Source organism: Chlorocebus sabaeus, chromosome 2 (genome assembly GCF_047675955.1).
Source record: "Chlorocebus sabaeus isolate Y175 chromosome 2, mChlSab1.0.hap1, whole genome shotgun sequence".
NCBI classification, from domain to species: Eukaryota; Metazoa; Chordata; class Mammalia; order Primates; family Cercopithecidae; genus Chlorocebus; species Chlorocebus sabaeus.
The window spans coordinates 52,332,002-52,357,449 of NC_132905.1; the positions used below are offsets into that span (position 1 = coordinate 52,332,002).

General features: G+C 36.8%; 1 protein-coding gene across 9 annotated transcripts in view; it reads left to right on the forward strand.

Annotated features, from left to right (window-relative positions):
• Positions 1 to 25,448, forward strand: part of TASP1 (taspase 1) — a 255,191-nt gene that overhangs the window by 147,785 nt on the left and 81,958 nt on the right. For 6 of the 9 annotated variants that reach the window (XM_007960419.3, XM_007960427.3, XM_007960431.3 and 3 more), the window contains one exon: positions 14,654 to 14,764. The exons of 1 other annotated variant lie outside the window; for it this stretch is intronic. In XM_007960419.3, coding sequence (XP_007958610.1) covers positions 14,654 to 14,764 — 111 coding nt within the window. Of the gene's footprint in view, positions 1 to 14,653; positions 14,765 to 18,957; positions 18,981 to 25,448 lie in introns of all 9 variants that reach the window. 2 more of the 9 variants (XR_005235672.2, XR_005235673.2) reach the window with 1 other exon arrangement.

Consider the following 25,448-nt stretch of genomic DNA (forward strand, 5'->3'; position numbering starts at 1 on the left):
CTTCATTTCATTAATTTATCTTCAATCGCTGATACTCTTTCTTCCAGTTGATCGAGTCGGTTACTGAAGCTTGTGCATTTGTCATGTAGTTCTCATGTTATGGTTTTCATCTCTATCAGTTCTCTCAAGGACTTCTCTACGTTGGTTATTCTAGTTAGCCATTTGTCAAATCTTTTTTCAGGGTTTTTCATTTCTTTGCACTCGTTATGTAGTTCCTCCTTTAGCTCTTAGAAGTTTGATCAACTGAAGCCTTCCTCTCTCAACTCGTCAAAGTCATTCTCCGTCCAGCTTTGTTCCGTTGCTGGCGATGAGCTGCGTTCGTTTGGAGGGGGAGATGCGCTCTGATTATTTGAATTTCCAGCTTTTCTTCACTGCTTTTTCCTCGTCTTTGTAGTTTTATCTGCCTTTTGTCTTTGATGACGGTGACATACTGATGGGGTTTTCGTGTGGGTGTCCTTTCTGTTTGTTAGTTTTCCTTCTAACAGTCAGAACCCTCAGCTGCAGGTCTGTTGGAGTTTGCTTGAGGTCCACTCCAGACCCTGTTTGCCTGGGTATCAGCAGCGGAGGCTGCAGAAGATAGAATATTGCTGAACAGCGAGTGTTGCTGTCTGATTCTTGCTCTGGAAGCTTCGTCTCAGGGGTGTAGCCAGCCGTGTGAGGTGTGAGGTGTTGGTCTGCACCTAGTGGAGGATGTCTCCCAGTTAGGCTACTTGGGGTCAGGGACCCACTTCAGCAGGCAGTCTGTCTGTTCTCAGATCTCAGGCTCCATGCTGGGAGATCCACTCACCTCTTCAAAGCTGCCGAGGTTTCTGCTGCTTTTTGTTTAGCTATGCCCTGTCCCCAGAGGTGGAGTGTACAGAGGCAGGCAGGCCTCCTTGAGCTGTGGTGGGCTCCACCCAATTCTAGCTTCCTGGCAGGTTTGTTTACCTACTTAAGCCTCAGCAATGGCGGGCGCCCCTCCCCCAGCGTCGCTGCCACCTTGCAATTAGATCTCAGTCTGCTGTGCTAGCAATAAGGGAGGCTCCATGGGTGTGGGACCCTCCGGGCCAGGTGTGGGATATAATCTCCTGGTGTGCCGTTTGCTAAGACCCTTGGTAAAGCGCAGTATTAGGGTGGGAGTTACCTGATTTTCCAGGTGTTGTGTGTCTCAATTTCCTTTGGCTAGGAAAAGGAATTCCCTTCCCTCTTGCACTTCCCAGGTGAGGTGATGCCTTGCCCTGCTTCAGCTCTCGCTGGTCAAGCTGTACCCGCGGACCAGCACCGACTGTCCGACACATCCCAGTGAGATGAACCTGGTACCTCAGTTGAAAATGCAGAAATCACCTGTCTTCTGTGTCACTCACGCTGGGAGCTGGAGGCTGGAGCTGTTCCTATTGAGCCATCTTGGGCACGCCCCCCTTTACTGCAATTTTCATGTTAGCCTCTAGGCAATGATAGTGTCACTGTAGTTCATGGGTCCAGCAGCAGTATTAAAACTCAAAATCAGACTGGGCGTGGTGGCTCACTCCTGTAATCCCAGCACTTTGGGAGGCCAAGGCAGGTGGATTGCCTGAGATCAGGAGTTTGAGACCAGCCTGGCCAACATAGCAAAACCCCATCTCTACTAAAAAATGCAAAAATTAACCAGGTGTGGTGGCAGGCACCTGTAATCCCAGCTACTCAGGAGACTGAGGCAGGAGAATGGCTTGAACCTGGGAGACAGAGGTTGCAGTGAGCTGAGATCGCACCAGTCCACTCCAGCCTGGGCAACAGAGCAAGGCTCCGTTTCAAGGAAAAAAACAATCAAAATCAAATTGAAACCTTAGCCTACAGGTTTAAAGTCATATGCTTATAGATTTTGAAATAAAATTACAGCCATGTGGTTTCTTAATTTGGGATTTGTAGACCCTATGGAATCTACATACAGGTTTTAATGGAGCATTCTGTGAATTTCCTGAGACTATATGAAAAATTTTAGTCAAAGATATGTCTTTTTCTCATGACCTGAAAGAGATTAGGAAGTACAGTCTTAGGTAATTTTGAATAAAATTGTAAATTAACTTGCTGGCTAAAATAAATTAAATAAATACATTTAACAAGTAATATAAGTTGATGTATTTTCTCCTTTTCCTGGTATTATTTCTTAATAATAGTGTCAAATTAAAACCTTGAAGAGTCCCAGATTTTATATTGTCTGTTTGTCTTTTGTTATGTGACTCATTTGAAGTGGCCTTCCTGTATTTTGACCCTTTCTTCTTTTATCTGCTTCTTTCATCAGATACTTTTTCTAGTTTGTGGTAAGGACAACTTTTGGACAATTTCTGTATTGATATTCCTTAAATTCTATCCAGATTTAGAGAATAAAATATGATTACCATTTTCTCCTTCCTCCTTCAGAACAGTTGTGTCTTTCCCCACGCTCAAAACTTCCCTTGATACTGTATTGGATAGAGAAAGGGATAAGCAATGAGTGGTGAGCAAATTTAACGCTTTTTTCTGTGGTACTTTATTTGGCCTCTAAACACTGAATGTCGTTTTTAAACTTTGGGTACAGCTTTAAAACTGATGAAATGATTTATATTGCCTCTCCTTTGTACAGGGGAATTTATTGAGAAATAACATCGGCTCAAACTTCCTTTTCAGCTTTTAAAGATATCAAAATGACCCCAATAAATTACTTCTAAATTTTAAGTCATTAAGAAAATTAATAATTAAATATTTAATATATATGGCTGGCCTAGTAGTTATAGGTTAGATTTATGATGTATTATAACTATCTTGCTTATGTTCTTTCTGTTTGTGGGCTTTACGCCATGTATATAATCAATATGTATAGTGGAATCTTTATTTTACATGACATCTACATATTTGTAGACATTTATAACTGCATTTTGGCTTTATTTATTTATTTTTGGCTCATGAAATGCACACCATGCACACCATGGCTCAGAGGCAAAATAATATCATTAATTCTATTTCTTTAGGGTGTGCTTGGTGACTTACTATTTATAGGACTTTCTGGTTAAAATTGGGGGCTATCTACAGTCCTAAGTGTTAGTATCAGAGCCTGTTGTGCTCCTTATTTGCAGATAATTATTACTATGTTCTTGTCCATGTTCTCAGATTTTTGGGGCTTTGGATTTTCTTTGTTTGTATCTCCTTTATTCATGTGATGATATTAGCCTGGTTTCTGTAGTGACTGTTATGGAATGAGCATGTTACTAGGAGTCACAATACTTGGATCTTAGACTCTCAGTTCTTCCAAATCACTTTTCTTATTTGTCAGATGGGGAGATGACAGTACCTTCCTTGCAAGGTAATTGTAAAACCCCAGATATACAGTAGTTAATTATTTAATAGGGAATCAGTGAGGCAGTGACCCTTTTTCCCTAAAAAAAAAATTAAGATTTCTATAGTTGAATTCAATCTAAGTATACTTTTTCATTAATTAACAGCTTTTTTAAAAGGATTTTTTAAGTCATCTGGCTATTGCAAGCCTCTTAACTAAATTTCAACCAGCATGTTATTAAAGTTCTAAAACTACATTCAGGTATAAATATTTTGTCTTGTGAGGAATATAAAACTATTAAAGCTAAGCCATTTAGTTTTTTAAATGAGAAAACTGAAGCATGGATGTCATAAGTGACTCATTTCAGGTTCTACAGCCAGAGCTGGTTCTCCTCGTATGTGATCCTTCTCTCTGATGGAGCAGGAATTCAGATAGAAGATTGACAAGATCATCAACTGAACATTACAGTGTTGCTTCTTTTATGGCTAGTTTCCTAATGAAGTTCTCAGGTGTGGATAAGTCTAATGCTTATACTTACACTCTGCTTCCCAGATAAATACAATATAGTGATACAATCTTAGCGCACCACTATAGATAAGAGTACCACTTTTACTGGTGATGGTTGCCTCTGATTTTTTTCCCTCCTTCCCTGGGTTCATTTGTCCCTGATGCTCTAATTAGAGTGTTATAATTTAGGTAACTAAATTTAAATCATTTAGAACAGAAAGCAAGGTTCTGCTTTATCATCTGTATTCACACTCAAAATGAATATTGGGTATGTTTCTACATTGAGATTTGTATTAGGGTTCTCCAGAGGGACATAACTTATAGGATATTTATGTATGTGAAAGGGAGTTTATTAGGGAGAACTGGCTCACATGATTACAAGGTGAAGTCCCATGACAGGCCATCTGCAAGCTGGGGATGAAAGAATCCAGTAGTGGCTCAGTCTGAGTCTGAAAGCCGCAAAACCAGGGAAGCTGACACTTCAGCCTTCAGTCTGTGGCCATAGACCCAAGAGCCTCCAGGAAACCACTGGTGTAAGTGCAAGGATCCAAAGGCTGAAGAACCTGGAGTTTGATGTCCAAGGGCAGGAGGAGCAGGAGGAAGCATCCAGTATGGGAAAGGGAAAAGCCAGAAGACCCAGCAAGCAAAGTTAGCCCACCTTCATCCACCTGCTTTGTTTTTGCTTTGCTGGCAACCAGTTGGATAGCACCTACCCACATTGAGGGTGGGTCTTCCTCTCCTAATCCAGTGACTCAAATGTCAGCCTCCTCTGGCAGCACCCTCATAGACACACCTAGAAGAGCAAGGAAAAGAGAGTGGCTGAAGCCTTGTCAACTGCAGACGTCCTCTGACATGGTAGATTTGATGAAGGGTTTTCACTACTCATGTTTGTTGAAGGTTTTTTGTTTGTTTGTTTGGTATGTTTTAGTTTTTTTCAAAAAGGTTTTTATCTATGAAAGTAGTTGCATTCATAAAACTGGAACCTTTCCTATTTATGGAGCTACTTATTTAGACAGCTGGGATTTTTTTGTATGTGTGTGTGATTTGGTTATATCCTCTCAATAAAATTGGCAATAGTGATAAAAGCTAATATATGTATAAAGCACTTAGTGTATGTACTATATGTCTAGCACCATGCTCTAGATATCTGTGTTTAATCATAACTGTGATAATGTATTTCTCAATATTAAAAATAATTATGAAATGCTAATACATTTATCAGTCACATCCTTTGTAAGAGATGATATCTCTAGGAGATAATTATAAAATTGGTGTTTCTTTTGGTTATTATTTATCACAGAAAAAATTGAAAAGCCTGAGTTGTTTTTGATAGATTACAATAAATATCCAAAGCATGAGACAAGTTATGGATTACAGAGAAGTCTGAATATTTGGGAAACACTAAATATATGTTGGTGAGCTGTAACCTTAAGATGTGACTGGATTAGACATCTTCACTACTTATTCCATCTCTTTATGAAGTTCCTTATGTTTTCCCCTTGTATATAATAGGTTCCAGATTTGATAACCACAGGGACACTGTGAAGACCGAAATCATGTGTGTCCTGTCACTTTTAAGGTAGTTCTCTCTTTAATTTCACAAGACAGGCTTGAAAACCAGAAGTAACCCAATTCCAAAATTGGCAGTAAATCCTTTAACAGGGAAAAGGTGACATACTGTGTAATAAATTCCTTTGTTGAAAAAGAGATGTTGCAATACTGGAAACTGAAGTACCAAATGTTTCCTTTTAAATTTGGAAAGGCCCTTTCTTATTACTTATCTGTCCCTGTGGACTTCTAACAGGGGATGTGTTGAAAGATTTTTCAGATGCCCACTAGCCACAGTGAGAGTGAATGGCAGCATTTATAAGATGACATAAATACTTCAAAATCATCAGTAATCCTTGGAGACGTGTGGTGTGCCAGGGGTACTGAATGTGAGCTTTTGTTGCTGTCGAGCCTGTGCTTTTGTAGGAGGCTGCCTAGGAATGTGGGTTGTGTCTCTCCTGTGAATGCAACTTCACTTTTTCCCCTCTGGGGGCTTTTCGTATTAGAATTGAGGTGGGAGTGGGTTAGAAGACAAAAAGTCTGCAAGAATAAGAAAGATCTGTGAGATTATGAGTTACATTTTAAAATCCTAATCTTATTTTGAGATCCTGTGGAGAAATTATATTATCATCCTCATCCATTAGAACACTATATTAATAACTGGACACATAAAGGTCTTTTAATTTTCATTTTGTAATAATGGGGCTCATCCCACCACTGCTGCTACTGCTACATGAGGTAAAGACAAAAAAGATAGAAAATAATGTAGAAGTGCAATGAAGCTATATCTTGTATGTTAGCCAAGAGTTGGTAAATTTTGATGTTTCTCTATTCTTATTGCAAAAGCTTTTTAGTTTGTTACTTTTACCTTTTGGAACTAAAACTTAATTTGACAATATGATTTTGTTGGGCTGTCACAATTCCTATATTTAATTATCTTGTTTTGAAGGCTTCGATGCATCTATCACTAGACCTGAAGTTAAAAAAATTTATAAATGTGTGATGAAGGTCAGGCAACATAAAACACCTATGGCATCGGTTCATGTTCACTCTGATCAACTCGTGTACTCAAGATACCGGGAAGTGAAGTGAATGGGGCCAAATCCCATTATGGAAAACTTTGCTTTCCCCTTTACTAACTAGTCTTAAAAGAAAGTATTGTGAACGCAGGAGTATAATCTTAAGTCGGGCAATAAACCTGTTGGAGAAAAAAATAGGTATTTATTTTAGATACTGGGGAAAATAAAAGGAATAAATAAGAAAAATCAAGTATGATCCACAATCTCTAGATAACCACAGTTAAAATGCTTCCTGCCAGACTAAGAGAAATCTTTATCATACGATTCGTTTTGTTTTGATAATGGGAGGTTTACCTAGGTAGTCATTTTTACCCTATGTGAAGGCTTAGCTTGATTTGAAGCAGTAGCCTTCATTTAGAATTACAAGGCAAAGGACACACTTTTAAATTCTATTTTAGGCTCTCTCAGTGTTGATTGTCAAGCTAGCTGGAAATCACTTTAATAGAAGGAACATACAGAGAATAGGATGAGAGGCAGGAAAGTGGTAGAAAATTTTTCTTAGGATGGTTGTTTTCCTCATTGTAGTATTTATTAAGTGCTTACTCTATGGTCAACTCCATGCTAAATGCTTTATGTGATTTTTCTCATTTTGTCCTCAAAACAACCTGTGAGGTAGTTGGTATCCCATTCCCCATTTTACAGCTATGGAAACTGAGCCTAAATAACCCAAAGTCATCCTGCTGGATTCAAACATGAGTCTGACTGCAGAACAGATAATATTAACCCTTACCCTATAGGCCTTAAGGTAGGGGTGTGTGTGTAAGAGGGTGGGAGGGGTGAGGGAGGGAAGGAGAAGAGAAAATGAGAATGAATGAATCGAGTAAATAAAATGTACAAGCTGTCCTCTTCTTTAAAAAGACCCTGCTTCTTGACACAGAAATCTCAGATTTCTCCTATCATAAAGTTACAGAAGCTTTTTGTAATGTAAGCTTATGTATCCACTAGAGAAATAATGGCATTGTTGGAAGGATTTAGATGACAGGAAAATAAAGATACTTTATTAATGAACTCTTCTAGTTTCCTTGGGGTTTTGCTAGCCTTTTCTGGATTCCAGACAAATCCAAAAACAGATGATTTAAAGGTGGCTTCACTGAAGTGGTGTCACATGATTGAGCGAGTGGTCATTCTTTAGATGGATAAAAGGTGGTTTTAAAATATGCAGGACTCCATTGTTCAGACAATATAAAACATTTAATCAAAGTACTCTTTTTTTATCCAAATGAACTAAAAAGAAATTCTGTAGCTGGATGCAATTAAATATATCCTGGGTTTTCCCCCTAAAAAGGTCAGTTAAATATTCTTTTTTGTGTATCGCTGCTAATGGCATCTCATAAACATATGTATATGAGCTTATCAGAAATTATGTTTGAATCAACACAAAGTTGCATGTTTGAATTGGAAAAAGTAGCTAGAGGTCATCTTCTTTCAGTGTAAAGTTTTCTGAGCCATTTTCAATCACCAGCAAAGAGCCACGTGTATAGGTTAAGAATGCGTTTGGCCCCATATATTCATTGACAGATGAATGAATAAAGAACATATGGCATATACATACATAGAGTTTCCATTTGGGAATATGAAAAAGTTCTGGAGCTAGATGGTGCTGATGGTTGTACAACAGTGTGAATGTACTTAATGCCACTGAATTGCATACTTTACAAATGGTTCAATGGTAATTTTATATTATTTATGATAGGAATGGATGTAGCCTTAAAAAAGAGAACTGAATTGCAGTTGCTAAAGAGGCAAGTTTTTAAATTTAAAAATCTCATGTAACAGATGCCTAGGAAGAGACTGGGTCTAGTCAGGCTGCCCAGCAGTACCCTTTGGTTTTCAGGTCTGCCCTTTCTCTCCTGCTGTCCTCAGTGGATGGTGTTCCCTCCCTCCCTCCCTCCCTCCCTCCCTCCCTCCCTCCCTTCCTTCCTTCCTTCCTTCCTTCCTTCCTTCCTTCCTTCCTTCCTTCCTTCCTTCCTTCCTTCCTTCCTTTCTTCCTTTCTTTCCTTCCTTTCCTTTCTTTCCTTTCCTTTCTTTCTTTCATTTATGACACTCAGTGACCATGGATGGGCCTCATGCTGCTGTGCCTCACGCTTAGCTATGCAAGTGCAGATATGGAAAGTTGGATTTAGTCAGATATGGCAGAGACATTCAACTTAATGCTCTCTGAAGATGCATATATTCCCCTATGTCTCACAGACCCCTTGTAGTTGCCTAAGAACATGTAGCTCTTTCTGGCCAGGGACCGGAATGGTAATGGTATTTGTCACTTTCAGGCTAGGGTGGTAAAACAACCTTCTGGAACAGCAGGGTGACCTCATTCTGGAGGCCTCATTGTGGAGGAGAAGTATGTGATTCAGGTAGTGCATTTACAGGTGATGGAGTCTCCATCTGCCTAGGTTTGTTCCTTTCACCTAGGTTTGAGTGAGTGTGTGAAGCAGATCTTCAGGTGATCCAGGTATGACCTATAACATTAATGAGAAATGTATTTTAAGTAACTGAGATTTGGGCATTGTTTTTGCAGCCCAGTATAGCTATTCTGAGTGTTACTCCAGGGTGGGCTTTTGCCAGACAGGTTTGATGAAGTGAGAGAAACAGGGAGGCTTTCGGGAGTAAGGGAATGGCTATAAGTTGATGAAGCATGGGATTTTAGTTGGATGAGAATAGAGGTGAGGACCTCAGTGGGGTGAGGAATAGTTAAAAGGCAGCAGAATTAATGGATGACGACTTTTGGTGAGATGGAGGGAATGTTGGAGTTGGAGTGCCCAAGGGAGGGAGCTGGAAAGATAGGAGTGAGATGGTTCCAATTGAGATGACTGAGTTGTTCACGTTACTGCTGAAGATGGGTGTGAGTTTATTAGGTAGTGTGGATAACTGGAGGAGAGGATATCAGAATGCCAAAAGCCGAGATATTGGGAGAATCATCTAGATAAATATTAAATTCAGGAAGAATGATGACAGGGAGTAGTGTTGGGCAGAGTAAAACTGAGCTGAGAGTTAAAATCTGTAAGAAATGAATTTGTCTCATTTGTTACATGTCTGAAATGGTCTCTATTCACCCTCACTCTAGAATGGTAGTTTAACTGACTCCAGGTTGGCAGTGTTTTTTTCTGTTTGCTTGTTTTTTTGCCGTAGCATCTTTAAGATACTAGTTTTGTGGCTTCTTTTGTTGCTTGGAGATAGTTAGTTTAATTTAAACATTTTTGAATTTTTTTATAGGTGAAATTTTTCCCTCTTCTTTTTGGTTAGTTTTTAATATCTTCTTGTTGTCTTTGATCCAGAGCTTCAAAATGATACAACTAAGGATGGATTTTTATTTTTATTCCTCTTTTTTGGAACTCCATGTGGGTCTTTAGTTTAATAACTTAAATTCTGGAAAATTCTTATTCATTATACAAATATTAGTGCTTTCTTCTCCTTTCTTTCCTCTCTTTCAAAATGCCTATTAATGCATTGGACATTATCATTTTACACTTTGGGACTCTTAATGCCTCATTTTCTTTCTCTTTATCATTCTAGGCTCCATTTCTTTCTCTTATTGTACTACAGTTTGCTCTGTTTCAGGGATAGGCAAACTATGATCTGTGGGTCAAATCTGGTTCATGGCCTGTTTTTGTATAGCTCACGAGCTAAGAATGATTTTTTAGTTTTTAAGACTTGTTGCTAAAAAAAATTAAGAATATTTGATAGAGAGAAATTACATGTAGCATTCAAAGCCTAAAATACTTACTATTTGGCCTTTTACAAATTTGTTTTCAACCAGTGTCTAGTTATTTTCATTTCTTGAAATAGTTTTTTTGTTTTTTGCTATTGCTTATTCTTCCTTATGGTTGTACGTATATGTGTGTTGAAGTTGGGGTTTGGAATTTTTTTATTGAGAATTCATCTTCAGTGTGGGTTTTGAAAGTTTAGGGATACCCACAAGAGAAGACCTGTATTATCTTTGAGCGGACATGCTGAATTCTCAGCAACAGGAAACATACTGGGAAAGAGTGAGCTGGGTCTGGAGTAAGGGTTAGGATTAATGTGAGATGACCTGGCCATAGAGACTGGCACTCCTAGGGCTGTAGGAATGTCCAGGATTCCTGCTGAATCCAGGGTTTTTACGTGAATCCTTGAGTTGGTGTATAGAATACACAGTCAGGGCATTGACATCTGGACTGGCCAGAATGACAGTTAAGTGAATACTAAGTAACCAAGCAGGGGTCTGACACTTTTGGGGAGGTCTGACAATATGTAGTAGCACCCCTGCCAACTGCTATGCACTCTGGGCCTACCACAGAGTAGGGGACTCAGTAACAGCCTGGCAAGTGAATGAATGGGGAAAGAAATGAAGGTCAGGTCCATATTTTGAGGACTAGTAAATATCAGGCAGGTATTTTCTGCCGGCCTTTGTCCTAGACTAACCAGACAGGAAGACTACGGAGAGATATCTCTAATAGCTGTTGTATAGATCTTTTGGGATTTTCTACTTAGAAAATTATATCATCTGTGAATAGAGGCAGTTTTACTTCTTCCTTTCTGTTCTTTTTGCCTTTTTTCCCCTTGCCTTATTACAACGACTGAAATCTCCAGTACATTATTGAAGAGAAGTGATGAAAGCAGACATCATTGCCCTGTTTCTGATCCTAGGGAGAGACAATTCAGCATTTCATCATTAAGTATGATGCAACTGTAGGTTTTCTTGCAGATGTTCTTTATTTCTGGAAATTGATAACTGAACTTAGAGGCCTAATCAGATTCAAGTATAGTTTTTTTGGGCAATGGGCAAGACTACATAGGTATGATTTTGTCAAGAGATACATAGTGTCTGGTATCTTTCTGTGGTATTAGCAGCCACTAATGATTGCTTCTATCAGTTATTACATTATGGGTTATAAATGGTTATATTCTAATTCTATTAATTTCTTTTCGTTTATTATCTGGGATACTTCTGTAGAGAAAATATTCCTTCATAAATTGTTTGGTTACTCTGGTATATAGGTCCTATTGGAAGGACAGAAACGTGCTTGCTTGTTTTCTTGTTATCAGTTTTCAGAATAGTGAGTTGGTTTCATAGCATCCTCCAAAGGTGATCAGTGCTTTTAAAAACATAAGTTATGAATTTATTATGTGTTTTAATCTATTCATTTGTCATACTTATTGATGCTAAAATTTCTTTTTTAAGAACTCGGTATGTTTTACTTCTAGGCGTCTTGCCAGGTCTTTTACAATCCATGTTTTCTGCTAAGATGTAAGAACATACACATACTCTTACTTGGAAAAGTAAGGACAAAAAGAGGATATAATGAAAGGCTTATTTCTAATATTGGTGAATAAAGAGTGGAACTGTTTGCCTTTGAATCACACTTCAGCTCTATGGCAGCATATTCTAAGAAACCTTGGAATTTTGTAGGTAAAACCACACAAGTCAAACTTTCTTTGATTGGAACCTACAGGAGAATAAACTTTGGTTTCATGGCTCTTTGTTAAAGATGATCAATGTCAGAGAATATAAGTCATAATTTTTAAAGTTTCTTGGTAAAAAGATCAATCATTAGAAAGCCCTATATGTATATTCCTGTATAACAACAGAGCAAGGTCTTTCTGACATACATTGTGTATTTTTGATGTAATGTTAACTTCATGTGGTTTAGCTTTTTGACTTCAGTCATGTGTATATAACCTTCTGAACATTCATTTAGTTTATAAAATGCCAATTTCCTAGCAGTTATTATTGTCTTAAAGTGTAACATTTCACTGTCCAACGTCAAGTATGTGCACAAAGGGAATTAAACTTTATGGCGTTTCATGAGCTAAGCACAATGTTTGTGCATAGTAAGTGTCCAACATGGTTTCTGTTAGCTTTATTGTCATCTTTTTCCCAACTATAAAAACAATATTGCAAAAATTTACTGAATAGGGAATGCCACAAAGTTATACACCGGATTATGAATGTAGATCTTCCTCGAAGTGTAGATATTCATTCACAAAGAGATATTTAGATCCTGAAGGATGTTTGTATTTACACTTTACCAAAAATACAGGGAAGCCATTTCTGGCAAATATCTGGCAATTTCTTAAAAAAAAAAAAAATCATACTTTTTTTTTTCTCTTTTAGAAGGCCTTTATTTTTTTTTACTGAATAGGTGAACAACTACTTCGGAATTCCCATTCTTCTATTGGTTCTTTTTCTTTCCTCTCATTTTCCAGTCTTGCTGAATAATTTTCTTGAAACATCTACTTCCAACACTGAAGAGGAATGTAATCTTATTTCTAATTGACTATTTATAATATGACATATTTCTAATCTATGACTGATGTAATAGTCAAAGGCAGTGTTTTACCTATTCAGCACATTTGTTTCTGGTTGAAGAGGGCATTTTTTTCCTTGAAGGTCCTAATGGCTCTTGTTCTTTTTTATTTTATTTTATTTTTTATTATACTTTAAGTTTTGGGGTATATGTGCAGAACGTGCAGTTTTGTTACATAGGTATACACGTGCCATGGTCGTTTGCTCCACCCATCAACCCGTCACCTACATTAGGTATTTCTCCTAATGCTATCCTCCCCTAGCCCCCCACCTCTTGACAGGCCCTGGTGTGTGATGTTCCCCTCCCTGTGTCCATGTGTTCTCATTGTTCAGCTCTCATTTATGAGTGAGAACATGTAGTGCTTGGTTTTCTGTGCCTGTGTTAGTTTGCTGAAAATGATGATTTCCAGCTTTATCCATATCCCTGCAAAGGACATGAACTCATCTTTTTTATGGCTGCATAGTATTCCATGGTGTATATATGCCACATTTTCTCTTTCTTTCTTTCTTTCTTTGAGAAGTCTTATTCTTGTCCCCCAGGCTTGAGTATAATGGCTTGATCTCGGCTCGCTGTAAATTCCGCCTCCCGGGTTCAAATGATTCTCCTGCCTCTCCCTCCCAAGTAACTGGGATTAAGGCACCTGCCACCATGCCCAGCTAATTTTTGTGTTTTTTAGTAGAGATGGGGTTTCACCATATTGGCCAGGCTGGTCTCGAACTCCTGACCTCAGGTGATCCACCCACCTTGGCCTCCCAAAGTGCTGGGATTACAGGTATGAGCCACCGCACCTGGCCTATGTGCCACATTTTCTTTATCCAGTCTATCATTGATGGACATTTGGGTAGGTTCCAAGTCTTTGCTATTGTGAAGAGTGCTGCAGTAAACATACATGTTCACATGTCTTTATAGTAGAATGATTTATAATCCTTGTATAATCTTTATAGATTTTATATCCTTACAATCCTTGTAAATCTTTATAGTAGAATGATTTATAATACCCAGTAATGGGATTGCTGGATCAAATGGTATTTTCAGTTCTAGATCCTTGAGGAATCGCCACACTGTCTTCCATAGTGGCTGAACTAGTTTACAGTCCCACCAACAGTGTACAGGTGTTCCTATTTCTCCACATCCTCTCCAGCATCTGTTGTTTCCTGACCATTTAATGATCGCATTTCTAACTGGTGTGAGATGGTATCTCATTGTGGTTTTGATTTGAATTTCTCTGACGGCCAGTGATGATGAGTATTTTTTCATGTTTGTTGGCTGCATAAATGTCTTCTTTTGAGAAGTGTCTGTTCATATCCTTTGCCCGCTTTTTGATGGGGTTGTTTGCTTTTTTCTTGTAAATGTGTTTAAGTTCTTTGCAGATTCTGGATATTAGCCCTTTGTCAGATGGATAGATTGCAAACATTTTCTCCCATTCTGTAGGTTGCCTGTTCAGTCTGACGATAGTTTCTTTTGCTGTGCAGAAGCTTTTTAGTTTAATTGGATCCCATTTGTCAGTTTTGGCTTTTGTTGCCATTGCTTTTGGTGTTTCAGACATGAAGTCTTTGCCCATGCCTGTGTCCTGAAAAATTCACACTTTTATGAACTGATGGTATTTGTGGCAATGAATATATATGGAAAAGTACCAATGTGGTTTAACAATTACACATAATATTTTTTAGGGGAATTTTTTTTTAGTGCCTAACACCAGTCATAATACATATTAGCTACACAGAGAACTATGTATCATATTAATTTGTGTTGGTTTGTTTTTGATTGATAAACTTCATGTTTAGTTTCTGCTGAATCTCTTTACTAAAATTACCTGATTGCTCATGGAAGTCATTTCATCCCTCACTGAATTATTTTCCCAGCTAACTACTCTCTTAAATGATGCATAAGGATGTTCTAATGCTATTGAAATAAGCAGGGTGTTCGGTGCTGCTTTTCCTCAACTGTTGGTTTCTTTGGATTTCTAGGATGTGGAGAGCATCTTGTGCGCACCATACTGGCTAGAGAATGTTCACATGCTTTACAAGCTGAAGATGCTCACCAAGCCCTGTTGGAGACTATGCAAAACAAGTTTATCAGTAAGTATAACGTTAAGAAGATTACATTCTTCCAAATATAGATTATTTCACTGCTATACACTGCTATAAGCACTATGAGTTAGGTACTCCATTTGTATTTCTAGACCTACCTCTAGAACCTAGCAAAGAGAAAGACCCACAGTTAATACTGATTGTGAAAAGAAATTCCACAACAATAATACAGCATGAAATCTTTCCTATAACTCAGCTAATCCCCAAGTTGTAAGACACTGACAAGGCTCATGGTGATATATAGTAAAATAAATACATAACCATATGTTAATAAGAATTGCCCAGTGGCAAAATATGAGCTGAGAAATGAGTCATGAATAGGCATTTAAGATCTATCTCTAGTGATTTTTCAGAAAAAGGTTGATTATATTCGTGTACTATCTCCTCAAATATATTAGAATCAGACTTAGGTTTTATTGTTATTTTGTTTTAATAATTACTGTTGTTGAATGCTGTTTTAAAAGAAAACCAAATTCTTCGGCTTAATAGCATGTGCAATTTACATAATTGTTATGAGTTATTAGATGCATTCTCAGAATGTTAATGAGAAGGAATAGTAAGAGTAGAAAACTAGATGCTCATCAAAAGTTCACTACCTAGAAAGATCTCTGTAACTAAAACTATAAAACACTGATGAAATGAAATTGAAGAGGACACCAAAAAATGGAAAAATACTTCATGTTTATGGATTGGAAGAATCAATATTGTTAAAATGTCCATACTACCAAAAGCAATCTAAAGATTCAGGGCAATCCCTATCAAAATACAAATGACGTTCTTCTGAAATAGAAAAAACAACCCTAAAATGTATGTGGACTCGCAAAAGACCCAGAATAGCCAAAGCTATCCTAAGCAAAAAGAACAAAATGGGAGGAATCACATTATATAACTTCAGATTATATTATAGTAACCAAAATGGCATGGGACTGGCATAAAAACACACATTGACCAATAGAACAGAGTATGGAACCCAGAAACAAATCCACACACCTGCCGTGAACTCATGTTCCACAAAGGTGTCGAGAACATACACTCTGGAAAACTCTCTTCAACAAATGGCGCTGGGAAAACTGGATATCCATATGCAGAAGAATGAAACTAGACTCCTATCTCTCACCATATACAAAAATCAAACCAAAACGGACTAAAGACTTAAATCTAAGACCCCAAACTATGAAACTGCTACAATAAAACATTGGGGAAAATCTCTAGGACATTGGTCTTGGCAAAATTTCTTGACTAATACCCTACAAGCGCAGGCAACCAAAGCAAAAATGGACAGAGTAGATTATATCAAGTTAAAAAGCTTCTCCATAGCAAAGGAAACATCAACAAAGTGAAGCAACAACCCACAGAATGGGAGAAGATATTTGCAAAGTATCCACCTGACAAGGGATTAATAACCAGAATATATGAGGAGCTCAAACAACCCTATAGGAAAACATCTAATAATCTGATCAATAAATGGGCAAAAGATTTGAATAGGCATTTCTCAAATGAAGACATAAAAATTGCAAACAGGCATATGAAAAAGCGCTCAACATTATTGCTCATCAGAGAAATGCAAATCAAAACTAAATGAGATGTTAATTACAAACAGGCATATGAAAATGCTCAAATTATTGCTCATCAGAGAAATGCAAATCACAAGTACAGTGAGATGTTATCTCACCCCAGTTAAAATGGCTTATATCCAAAAGGCAGGCAATAACAAACTCTGGTGAAGATGCAGAGAAAAGAGAACCCTGGTACACTGTTGGTGGGAGTGTAAATTAGTACAACCACTATGGAGAACAGTTTGGAGGTTCCTCAAAAAACTGAAAATAGAGCTACCATGTGATCCAGCAATCCCACTGCTATGTATATCCCCAGAAGAAGAGAAGCAGTATATTGAAGAGATATTTGTCCTCCCATGTTTGTTGCAGCAGTGTTCACAATAGCCAAAATTTGGAAGCAACCTAAGTGTCCAGCAGATGAATGAATAAAGAAAATGCGGCACATATACACAATGGAGTACTATGCGGCCATAAAAAAGAATGAGGTCTTGTCATTTGCAACAACATGGATGGAACTGGGGGAGATCATTATGTTAAGTGAAATAATCCAGGCACACAAACATCACATGTTCTCACTTATTTGTAGGATCTAAAAATCAAAACAATTGAACTCATGGACATAGAAAGTAGAAGGACGGTTACTAGAGGCTGGGGAAGGTAGTGGAGGACTCGGCGGGAGGTGGGGATGCTTAACAGGTACAAAAAAATAAAAAGAAAGAATGAAAAAGGAAAGAAATAATTATAAGACCTACTATTTGATAGCACAGCAGGGTGACTATAGCCAGTAATAACTTAATTATACATTTTAAGATAACTAAAAGAGTGTAATTGGATCATCTGAAACACAAGGGACAAATGCTTGAGGGGGTGGATACCCTGTAGTCAATGGTGTGATTATTTCACATTGCATTCCTGTATCAAAACATCTCATGTACCTCATAAATATATATACCTACTGTGTACTCACAAAAATTAAAAATTAAAAAATAAAAACATTCAGTTCCTAGAAACCCTGTGATGGATGTATAATTATGGCACATGGTAACTTTATGGTTGTTGAGAATGATCCCAAGTACTTTACTGAGTCTAAAACTATAGATTAGCTAGTTCTACTTCTCTAAGTTTGGGTTTATGCTAAGGAGTTCCTGAACTCTGCTCTTTTCTGTTGCTTTGTATAACTCCATAAAACTGTTCATGGAGTTGACCTGCAGTATTTCATCTTGCCACTGGGATCCATTACCTAATACATATTGAGCCATATCTTAGAAATTCCAGACTCATGGAAAGGAGCAAGAAATGTCAGAGCTTACTTAATTGATCCTGTTCCTTTAATAGCTGAAACTTAGTTTGCAAGAGTTCAGTGACTTCCCAGTCATCTTGTTAGCCAGTGGGTGTTTGTTGTGCAAGAACACATTGCCTTTTATTTAAAAAATAAAAAATGTAAAATGGTATGAAATACAGAAGAACAGTGTTCTGGGAGTCAAGACAGTTGTTTCCACTCTCAACTTTGTGTCTGTCTCATTGGTTAAACAAGTTGCTTCAGCAGTTTTATTAAGAATAAAAGCAAAAATGTTAGATAAGAGGCAGTTTCTAAATGCTTTTGCCATGCTAAGCTCTGTGTTGTCTCTTCTGGATTCAGCACATAAATGTGAAATTCTTTTCAGGCAGATAATTTGGAAATGGGATTGAAAAAGGAAAATTTTCAGGAACTATTTAGGAAGCACAGATGATATTTACAAGGTGAATGGAAGGAAATAAATTGAATTTACCAGAGGACTAGACTAGAAGCAAGGAGGTTGAGTTTTTTTCTCTTTTTAACACACTGATGGTGTAATTAGTTGTCTGTTTTAGGACAAATCTCTTTATTCTTAATTTCCTCATATGTAAAGGGAGGGGGCAGATACAGATGTTTCCTAAAATTCCTTCCAGCTCCCAAATTGTATTTGATCCTTGGTTTAGTTCACAAGCCAAACTAAACTACTTGTATGAAGAATAGTTGTAGGCTGGGTGCCATGGCCTGTATTCCTAGCACTTTGGGAGACTGAGAGAGGCAGGTGGATCACATGAGGTCAAGGAGTTTGAGACCAGCCTGGCCAACGTGGTGAAACGTTGTCTTTACTAAAAATACAAATATTAGCCAGGTATGGTGGCCAGCGCCTGTAATCCCAGCTACTTGGGAGGCTGAGGCAGGAGAATCTCTTGAACCCGGGAGGCGGAGATTGCAGTGAGCCAAGATCATGCCACTGCACTTCAGGCTGGGCAACAGAGCAAAAACTATGTCTCAAAAAAAAAAAAAAAAAAAAGGAATAGTTATAAGTCAAAGTAGCCATTAAATGAAATTGTAAATTAAAACTATTAGTGGTGGATCTCAAGTTTTTATTTGAAATGATTTGGTTGAAATCCTTTCAGCCAATGATAGAGGTAAGCTAGCAACCACTTTGTTAGTTTTGTGGAAACCATAATATTCTTCCCTTTTGCTTCCTTTGCTTTTTCTTTTTTAAAAAAGATTTGTATAAATAATATATCTAAGGATTCTCATTACAATGCATATGTAGAAAAATTGTATATGATAATTAAGTTCAATAACCCCTTTTCATTCATTCTGAGTCTCATTTCTCCTGCCAGAAAGAACCACTGCTAACAGATTGGTATGTATATTTATGGCTTTCCCTCACTCCTTTCCTGCCATCCTCCCTTTTCTTTTTGTCTTCCATCATTTTAAACAATTATATAGAAGAGATTTTTAATGTATTGTTTTGCAGTATGCTTTCCACTTAACATAGCTTAATGCTCTTAATATATGAGTATATATAGCTTCATAGTCAAATATTTCATGGTTCCGTAATTTATTCATTCCTCTACTGAAAGAGATTTGTCTGTAATTTTTGTCTATATCATTTTACTGCATAGGAATGCTTACTTCTCTATATTTTAACTAAACTTTTTATATGATTTCATTTTCTCTCTCTTTTTTAGCATATCAATTACGTATTTTTAGTGGTTGCTCTAGAGTTTGGAATATGTATTTACAATTAACCTAAGTTCACTTTTTTTGGTAAACATTTAAGGGGTAGTTTTAAGTGCAGTTTTGCTACATGAATGTATTGTGTAGTGGTGAAGTCTTGGCTTTCAGTGTAACCGTCACCTGAATAATGTACATTGTACCCATTACGTAATTTCTCATCCCTCATTCCTCCCCAACTCTCCCACCCTTTTGAGTCTCCAGTGTCTACTATTCCACACTCTATGTCCATGTGTGCACATTATTTAGCTCCCACTTATAAGTGAGAACATTTGGTATTTGACTTCCTGTTTGTGAGTTATTTCAGTTAAGATAATGGCCTCTAGCTCCATCCATGTTGCTTCAGAAGACATGATTTCATTCTTTTTTGTGGCTGAATAGTATTCCTGTGTGTGTGTGTGTGTGTGTGTGTGTGTGTGTGTGTGTGTGTGTCTGTGTGTGTATGTATGTATGTGTATCATATTTTCTTTAGTCTTCTGTTGATGGACACTTCAGTTGATTCCATATCTTTGCTATCGTGAATAGTGCTGTGGTAAACATGCGAGTGCAGTTTTTTGTATAATGATTTTCCTTGAGTGGACACCTATTAGCTTGGTGCAAAAATAATTGCGGTTCCAGACTGAATTTTAAATCATTGTAACTAGGCTCAACCATTATTACTTGTGGGTCTAATAATTTGTCTTTATGTATTTTTCCTAAAGTAGCCAGTAACTTACTAAAATAAAGATTTTTTTCTCTTATTGCAATTTGAAACAAACTCTGCAACCATCTTAAATGTAGGGTTTCTTAAAATCTATTTTTGATAAACAAGACTTTAATGTCATAGACTGAATGGAGGAAAATGGAAAGGCATTTCAGAGATTGAAATGTTTTTGTTTCCACTTGCATTACCTTATGCCAACATCAGCGCTTTGGTTTGACTCAATATTGGAAGCATAAAAGAGAATAACCAATCTGTACATTTCTCTAAAAACCACTCTTCATGTAACATACAAAACTCATAAAAATGGGTACTGTAAAAATAGTGCCTTAATAGTACTTCATGCTAACCAGCTGATTATAGATGGAATGCTTAGTTAAGTGGGGGAAGAAATAAGTAGTTTCCTTTTTAGTTGTTCTTTTTAAAAGATTACACATATATACACATATAAAACCTCTTTCAATGATTCAGATGTGACTTTTCCTCTTCATGGTTATTTTCAAACCAACTTGGTTTTGTGAATTATTCTTTTTGATGCAAACCTTGGCTGCACGTATGGTATGTGAACTGTGGGGCAGCATTATAGATTCCTGCTCACTACTTAACGACTAATATCACAGTACGTTTTTTTTTAGCTGGCTTCTGTTTATTACTAAATATAATAATTGATAAAATGTTATCTGTGAAAATGACTTCTTTTTTTTTCTTTGAATTTCTGAACTAAGTTACTAGTCTTATAAACCTACGATCTTTGTGACTATTGTTGGAAAATTCCATGTGGAGTATAGTATTATGATTTTAAAAAGTGATTTTTGCTCTATATTTTACTTCATTCTTTTGGGGGGATGTTCTTAGACTGTCATTGACATCAGAGGTTCAGTGTCAGTTGTAGAGTGCCATTGAAAATTGAGATGGAGTCCCCTCTTATGCTTTTCTGCCAAATAGAGAAGTTATATTCAATTAATGTTTTCTTTTATGGGAACTTTAGCTCTCATAGGAAGAACAAAAGTACATTGTCGTTACACATTTAGCCTCTGAGATCATTTCATAAATTTCTTAGTAATTTTAGATATTTAAAAAATATAATGTTCTCTTTTCCAGGGCATTTTGTTTTGTAAGACTTTGCCTTGTATTTGATATGCATATTTCTTTTTTTCAAACACTAAAATCTTTTTTCTTTGTAGCTATCTGGGGCTTGAGGGACTCCTAAGAAAATTTATTCTTTTTTGTCTATTAGAAAAATCAAAGGTGTTTCTCCTTCACTGTTACAAATGCTGTGATATTTAGCTGGTTATACTCACATGTACAAACTGCAAAATAAGGAAAATATGAATTAAGAATCCCTCTTTGGGCATTATTTGCCACTACTTCTTGGGCCCTAGGCTTTATATTTTCAGAATTTTATTTGTCTTTTTATTTAATAATTATTCATTGACAGCTATGCATGTATAAGATATTTTGCTGGTTACTATGAGAGATTCACAGATACATGAAACAGCCTTGCTGTCAAAAAAAACTTGCATTCTAGGGGAAGAGAAAAAAACAAATGCACGCAAATAAAATATAAGGTGAATAAGCACTGTACTATTTTATTTAAGTATGTACTATTTATGTTTCTATATAACCCCTCTTGATTTGTTCTATATTTACTTATTATTGTTTGTCTCCCTTAAGCAGGACATAAACGCTAGGAGAGCAGAGATTTTGACTATTATTTTTAACCCCATTGCTAGGAAAAGAGTATCCTTTGAAGGGGATAGAAAAGAGAGGAAGAATGAGGGAAGAGAAAAGGACACTTGTGGTTTGGAAGCCAGAGATAGAAGGAATTTTTTTTTTCCCATAACTGAAAGGATGCCAATATATTTAGAGATGTAAATAAGTATGCAGAAAAAACTTTTGGGGTTAGGCATTAAGAGGGTGCAAGTCAACTCTGAAGTTTGTGTAGTGGCAGGGTAAGAAAAGAACTCTGCTGAGCAGCTGGGAAAGAGAGAGGATCAGAAATGATGAAGAAGGGGACAAGTTAGATGGTTTAGACTCCAAATCATCTTGTCAACAGGTGACCGACATCCACCAACTTTGCTTCTAAAATGTGTACAAGTTAGTACACAGATGTATACCTTGCATTTTATCTTATTTTTTGTTTAACTAGAGTACAGATTACAGAGGGTCACAAAGTTGCAAAATAAATCATTTTTCTTTCCTTGTGATATAAGATACATATGTATAATTCCAGAACGTTTTTAAGTGTATAGAAGTTTTATGAAATGTATAGAATGCGTTAAGTGAGTAGGTGGATTGGGAATAAAAGGACAAAGAAAAAATGGGAAATGTCTATAAGGATACCAGTCACTTAGAAAATGAATGTGGTTTTGTAAAAGCCTTCAAGAATATTTATTAGGAAGCTCATGGTAGAACTGAATGCCTTTTGCTTACCCCTTTCTAGGGTGTTGTTATGGTAAACTCTCAAATACCTCTCAGAGTGTCCCCTCCTACCCCCTTTTAAATTGAGGCATAAGAAATAATTCATTTAAAGCAAGATGCAGAAAGCTTGTGTAGGAATCTCAGGAGGTTGAAGAATAGGAAGACTGAATAGAGAGATAATACTCAGTGGAATTATTGAAGGTAATAGACATTTTTGAGACGTTTTTCATTTGGATAGAATGAATGATTAAAAATCCCATTTAGAAACCAAGGCAGGCAGATCATTTGAGGTCAGGAGTTCAAGACCAGCCTGGCCAACATGGCAAAACCTCGTCTCTACTAAAGATACAAAAATTAGCCAGGTGTGGTGTCAGGAGCCTGTAGTCCCAGCTACTTGGGAGGCTGAGGCAGGAGAACGGCTTGAACCCAGGAAGCAGAGGTTGCAGTGAGCCAAGATCATACCCCTACATTCTAGCCTCGGCAACAGAGCAAGACACCGTCTCAAATAAATAAATAAATAAATAAATAAATAAATAAATAAATAAATAAAAATAAAAAGAGACATTTATTGACCTGGACAACTGTCATTTGAAAATAAATAGTTCATCTGCATGTTATATTAACACCTAAATTTGAGTTTTTCAGTACATGTTGATTCTGAGAAACCACCATCACAATTTCCAGAGAACCCAGAAATTACCTTCTTTGACATGGTGGATGCATTTTTATCTTGGGATGATACTGAGTCGGTGTGTGTGGGAAGTTCAATTATTTTTCTCTTCTTCCTTTCTTCTTACAAATATGAAAAAGAAAAAAAAAATTACTGCATTAAATTGCTAACTGTTGATCAGCAGCAGAGTAATAAGATGGACTTATTGGAATCAGTGGAAGTGGGTAGCTGGCAGCAAGAGAATAACTTCTTTGATTTTGGGCTCTCAGAATGGAAGTTGGTTTTCTCCCTGTGGCTGAGGTTTCCTGTTTGCAAGAAAGCCTTCTAGAGCCTGGAAGTTTCATACATTTTGTATATTTGGAGCTTTTTAAGTAGCAGAGATGATTGTATCAACCACAGATGTGTTCTTCACCCAGGCCTTTGGGGAACCAAACCAAAAAGCCATTTAAAATAGCTACTAAATTTTGATAACTGGAAATAATTTGGTAACATTATTTGGTTGGAAAGCAAATAATAAGCATAGTACTAACAAGGGCAAAACAAAAAACCAAACTTCCAAACTCTGTAAACAATCTCACATTACGTTAAAAAGGACTATTGTTTTGTTACTGGTTTATTTGATTTTAAAAGTGGCCAGTTTGGGGGACCAAGGACGTGATTATAAAGGTTGGTGCCATCCCACCATTGGGAGCTGCTGAACTATTCACAATTGGTACTTTATTGAGTTTTATGTTAAAAGATGTTTATGAAGTATTAGGATGTAATTAAAACCATACAAGGAATTTGTTTCATCTCATGCAAAAAAAAAAAAAAAAAAAAAAAAAAAACACCACAGACACACACACACAAAACAAAAAACAAAAATTCTTGTTTCCATATTAGCAAATTTTTTTTCTCCTAAGGGTACTTATTAGGTGATCAAAAAGCTTTTTGTCTGTTCCTTTAGTTTGTGAGCATGTGGGGAAAACCACTAATATTAGTTACAGTAAACTCAAAGCACATAATTACAATGTTGCAAGAAGCAAAGGGAAATTAAATCATATGATGCTGAAGGTTGAGTTGCACAGTCTATTGACTAATTAGTCTGAATAGGGCCTAAGCTACATTTGGTAGATTAGATGAATAAATCATAATTATTGTAATGCCTATAACATAATTTAGGATTATTTTTATAGTTGAGAAGTTGCTTCCCCTCACTATAATCTCACTTTTTAAAACCTATCAGATATTTGAAAATAACTCTGACTTTTGAGCCTGTGAAAATCACACATTCATGAGGGAAGAATGAAGTGTTTTAAACAATGTTATTCTTAACCTTTTATGAATGTGGTAAAACTCAGTCCATTCGTTAGCATCAATGGGGCAGCTTATGCAGAGTGCTTCTCAAATCGTCTACCTAAGGCATAATGACATTGGTGATTTTCTGGTATTTTACCACGCTTCTGAGTTGATTTTTAGTTTCAAATTGGATAAGCTCAGAGTATCTTTGTTTGTTTTAAGTAGCAAGATTTCTAGTCATTTAAACGACTTAAACAAAATCAAGTAGCAGGCTTCATTTGAATTTGTGATTAGGAATTCTGTAATTGTATTTGTTAGGAAAATTTTCGGTGTGTTTGCTGTAAATGTGTGTATGTGGTTTTTTTTTTTTTTTTGAGATGGAGTTTTGCTTTTGTTGCTAGACTGGAGTGCAATGGTGCAACCTCGTCTCACTGCAACCTCCGCCTCTTGGTTCGAGTGATTCTCCTGCCTCTGCCTCTGGAGTAGCTCGAATTACAGGGGGTGCCTGCCACCATGTCTGGCTAACTTTTTGTATTTTTAGTAGAGACGAGATTTCACCATGTTGGCCAGACTAGTCTCGAACTCCTGACCTCAGGTGATCCACCCATCTCGGCCTCCCCAAAGTGCTAGGATTACAGTCATGAGCCACTGTGCCTGGCCATATGTATGTGTTTTTAGGACACCTTTTTTAAAAAGGTCAAGAATAATCCTGTTTGTCTTCCTTCCCTTCCTTTTCTTTTTTTCTTGTAAAATATGTACAATGTTCCAAAAAACTTTTTATATTCCGTAATATTGAGACAGATGTGCAAAATAAATGACTGTGCTATTAATATAGAAGCCAATATTTAACCAATCCAACCAGAGTACCAACTGATTGACCACCAGTGCTATAGGTAAAAATTAGCTCCTTTGGTCAAATAATTATGAAACAGTGACACTTTAAACAAAATAATTTGGGAGTAATTCGCCTTTTTTTTTTTTTTTTTTTTTTTAAGGAAGACATTTTAAAGATAGTTGAAGAAATT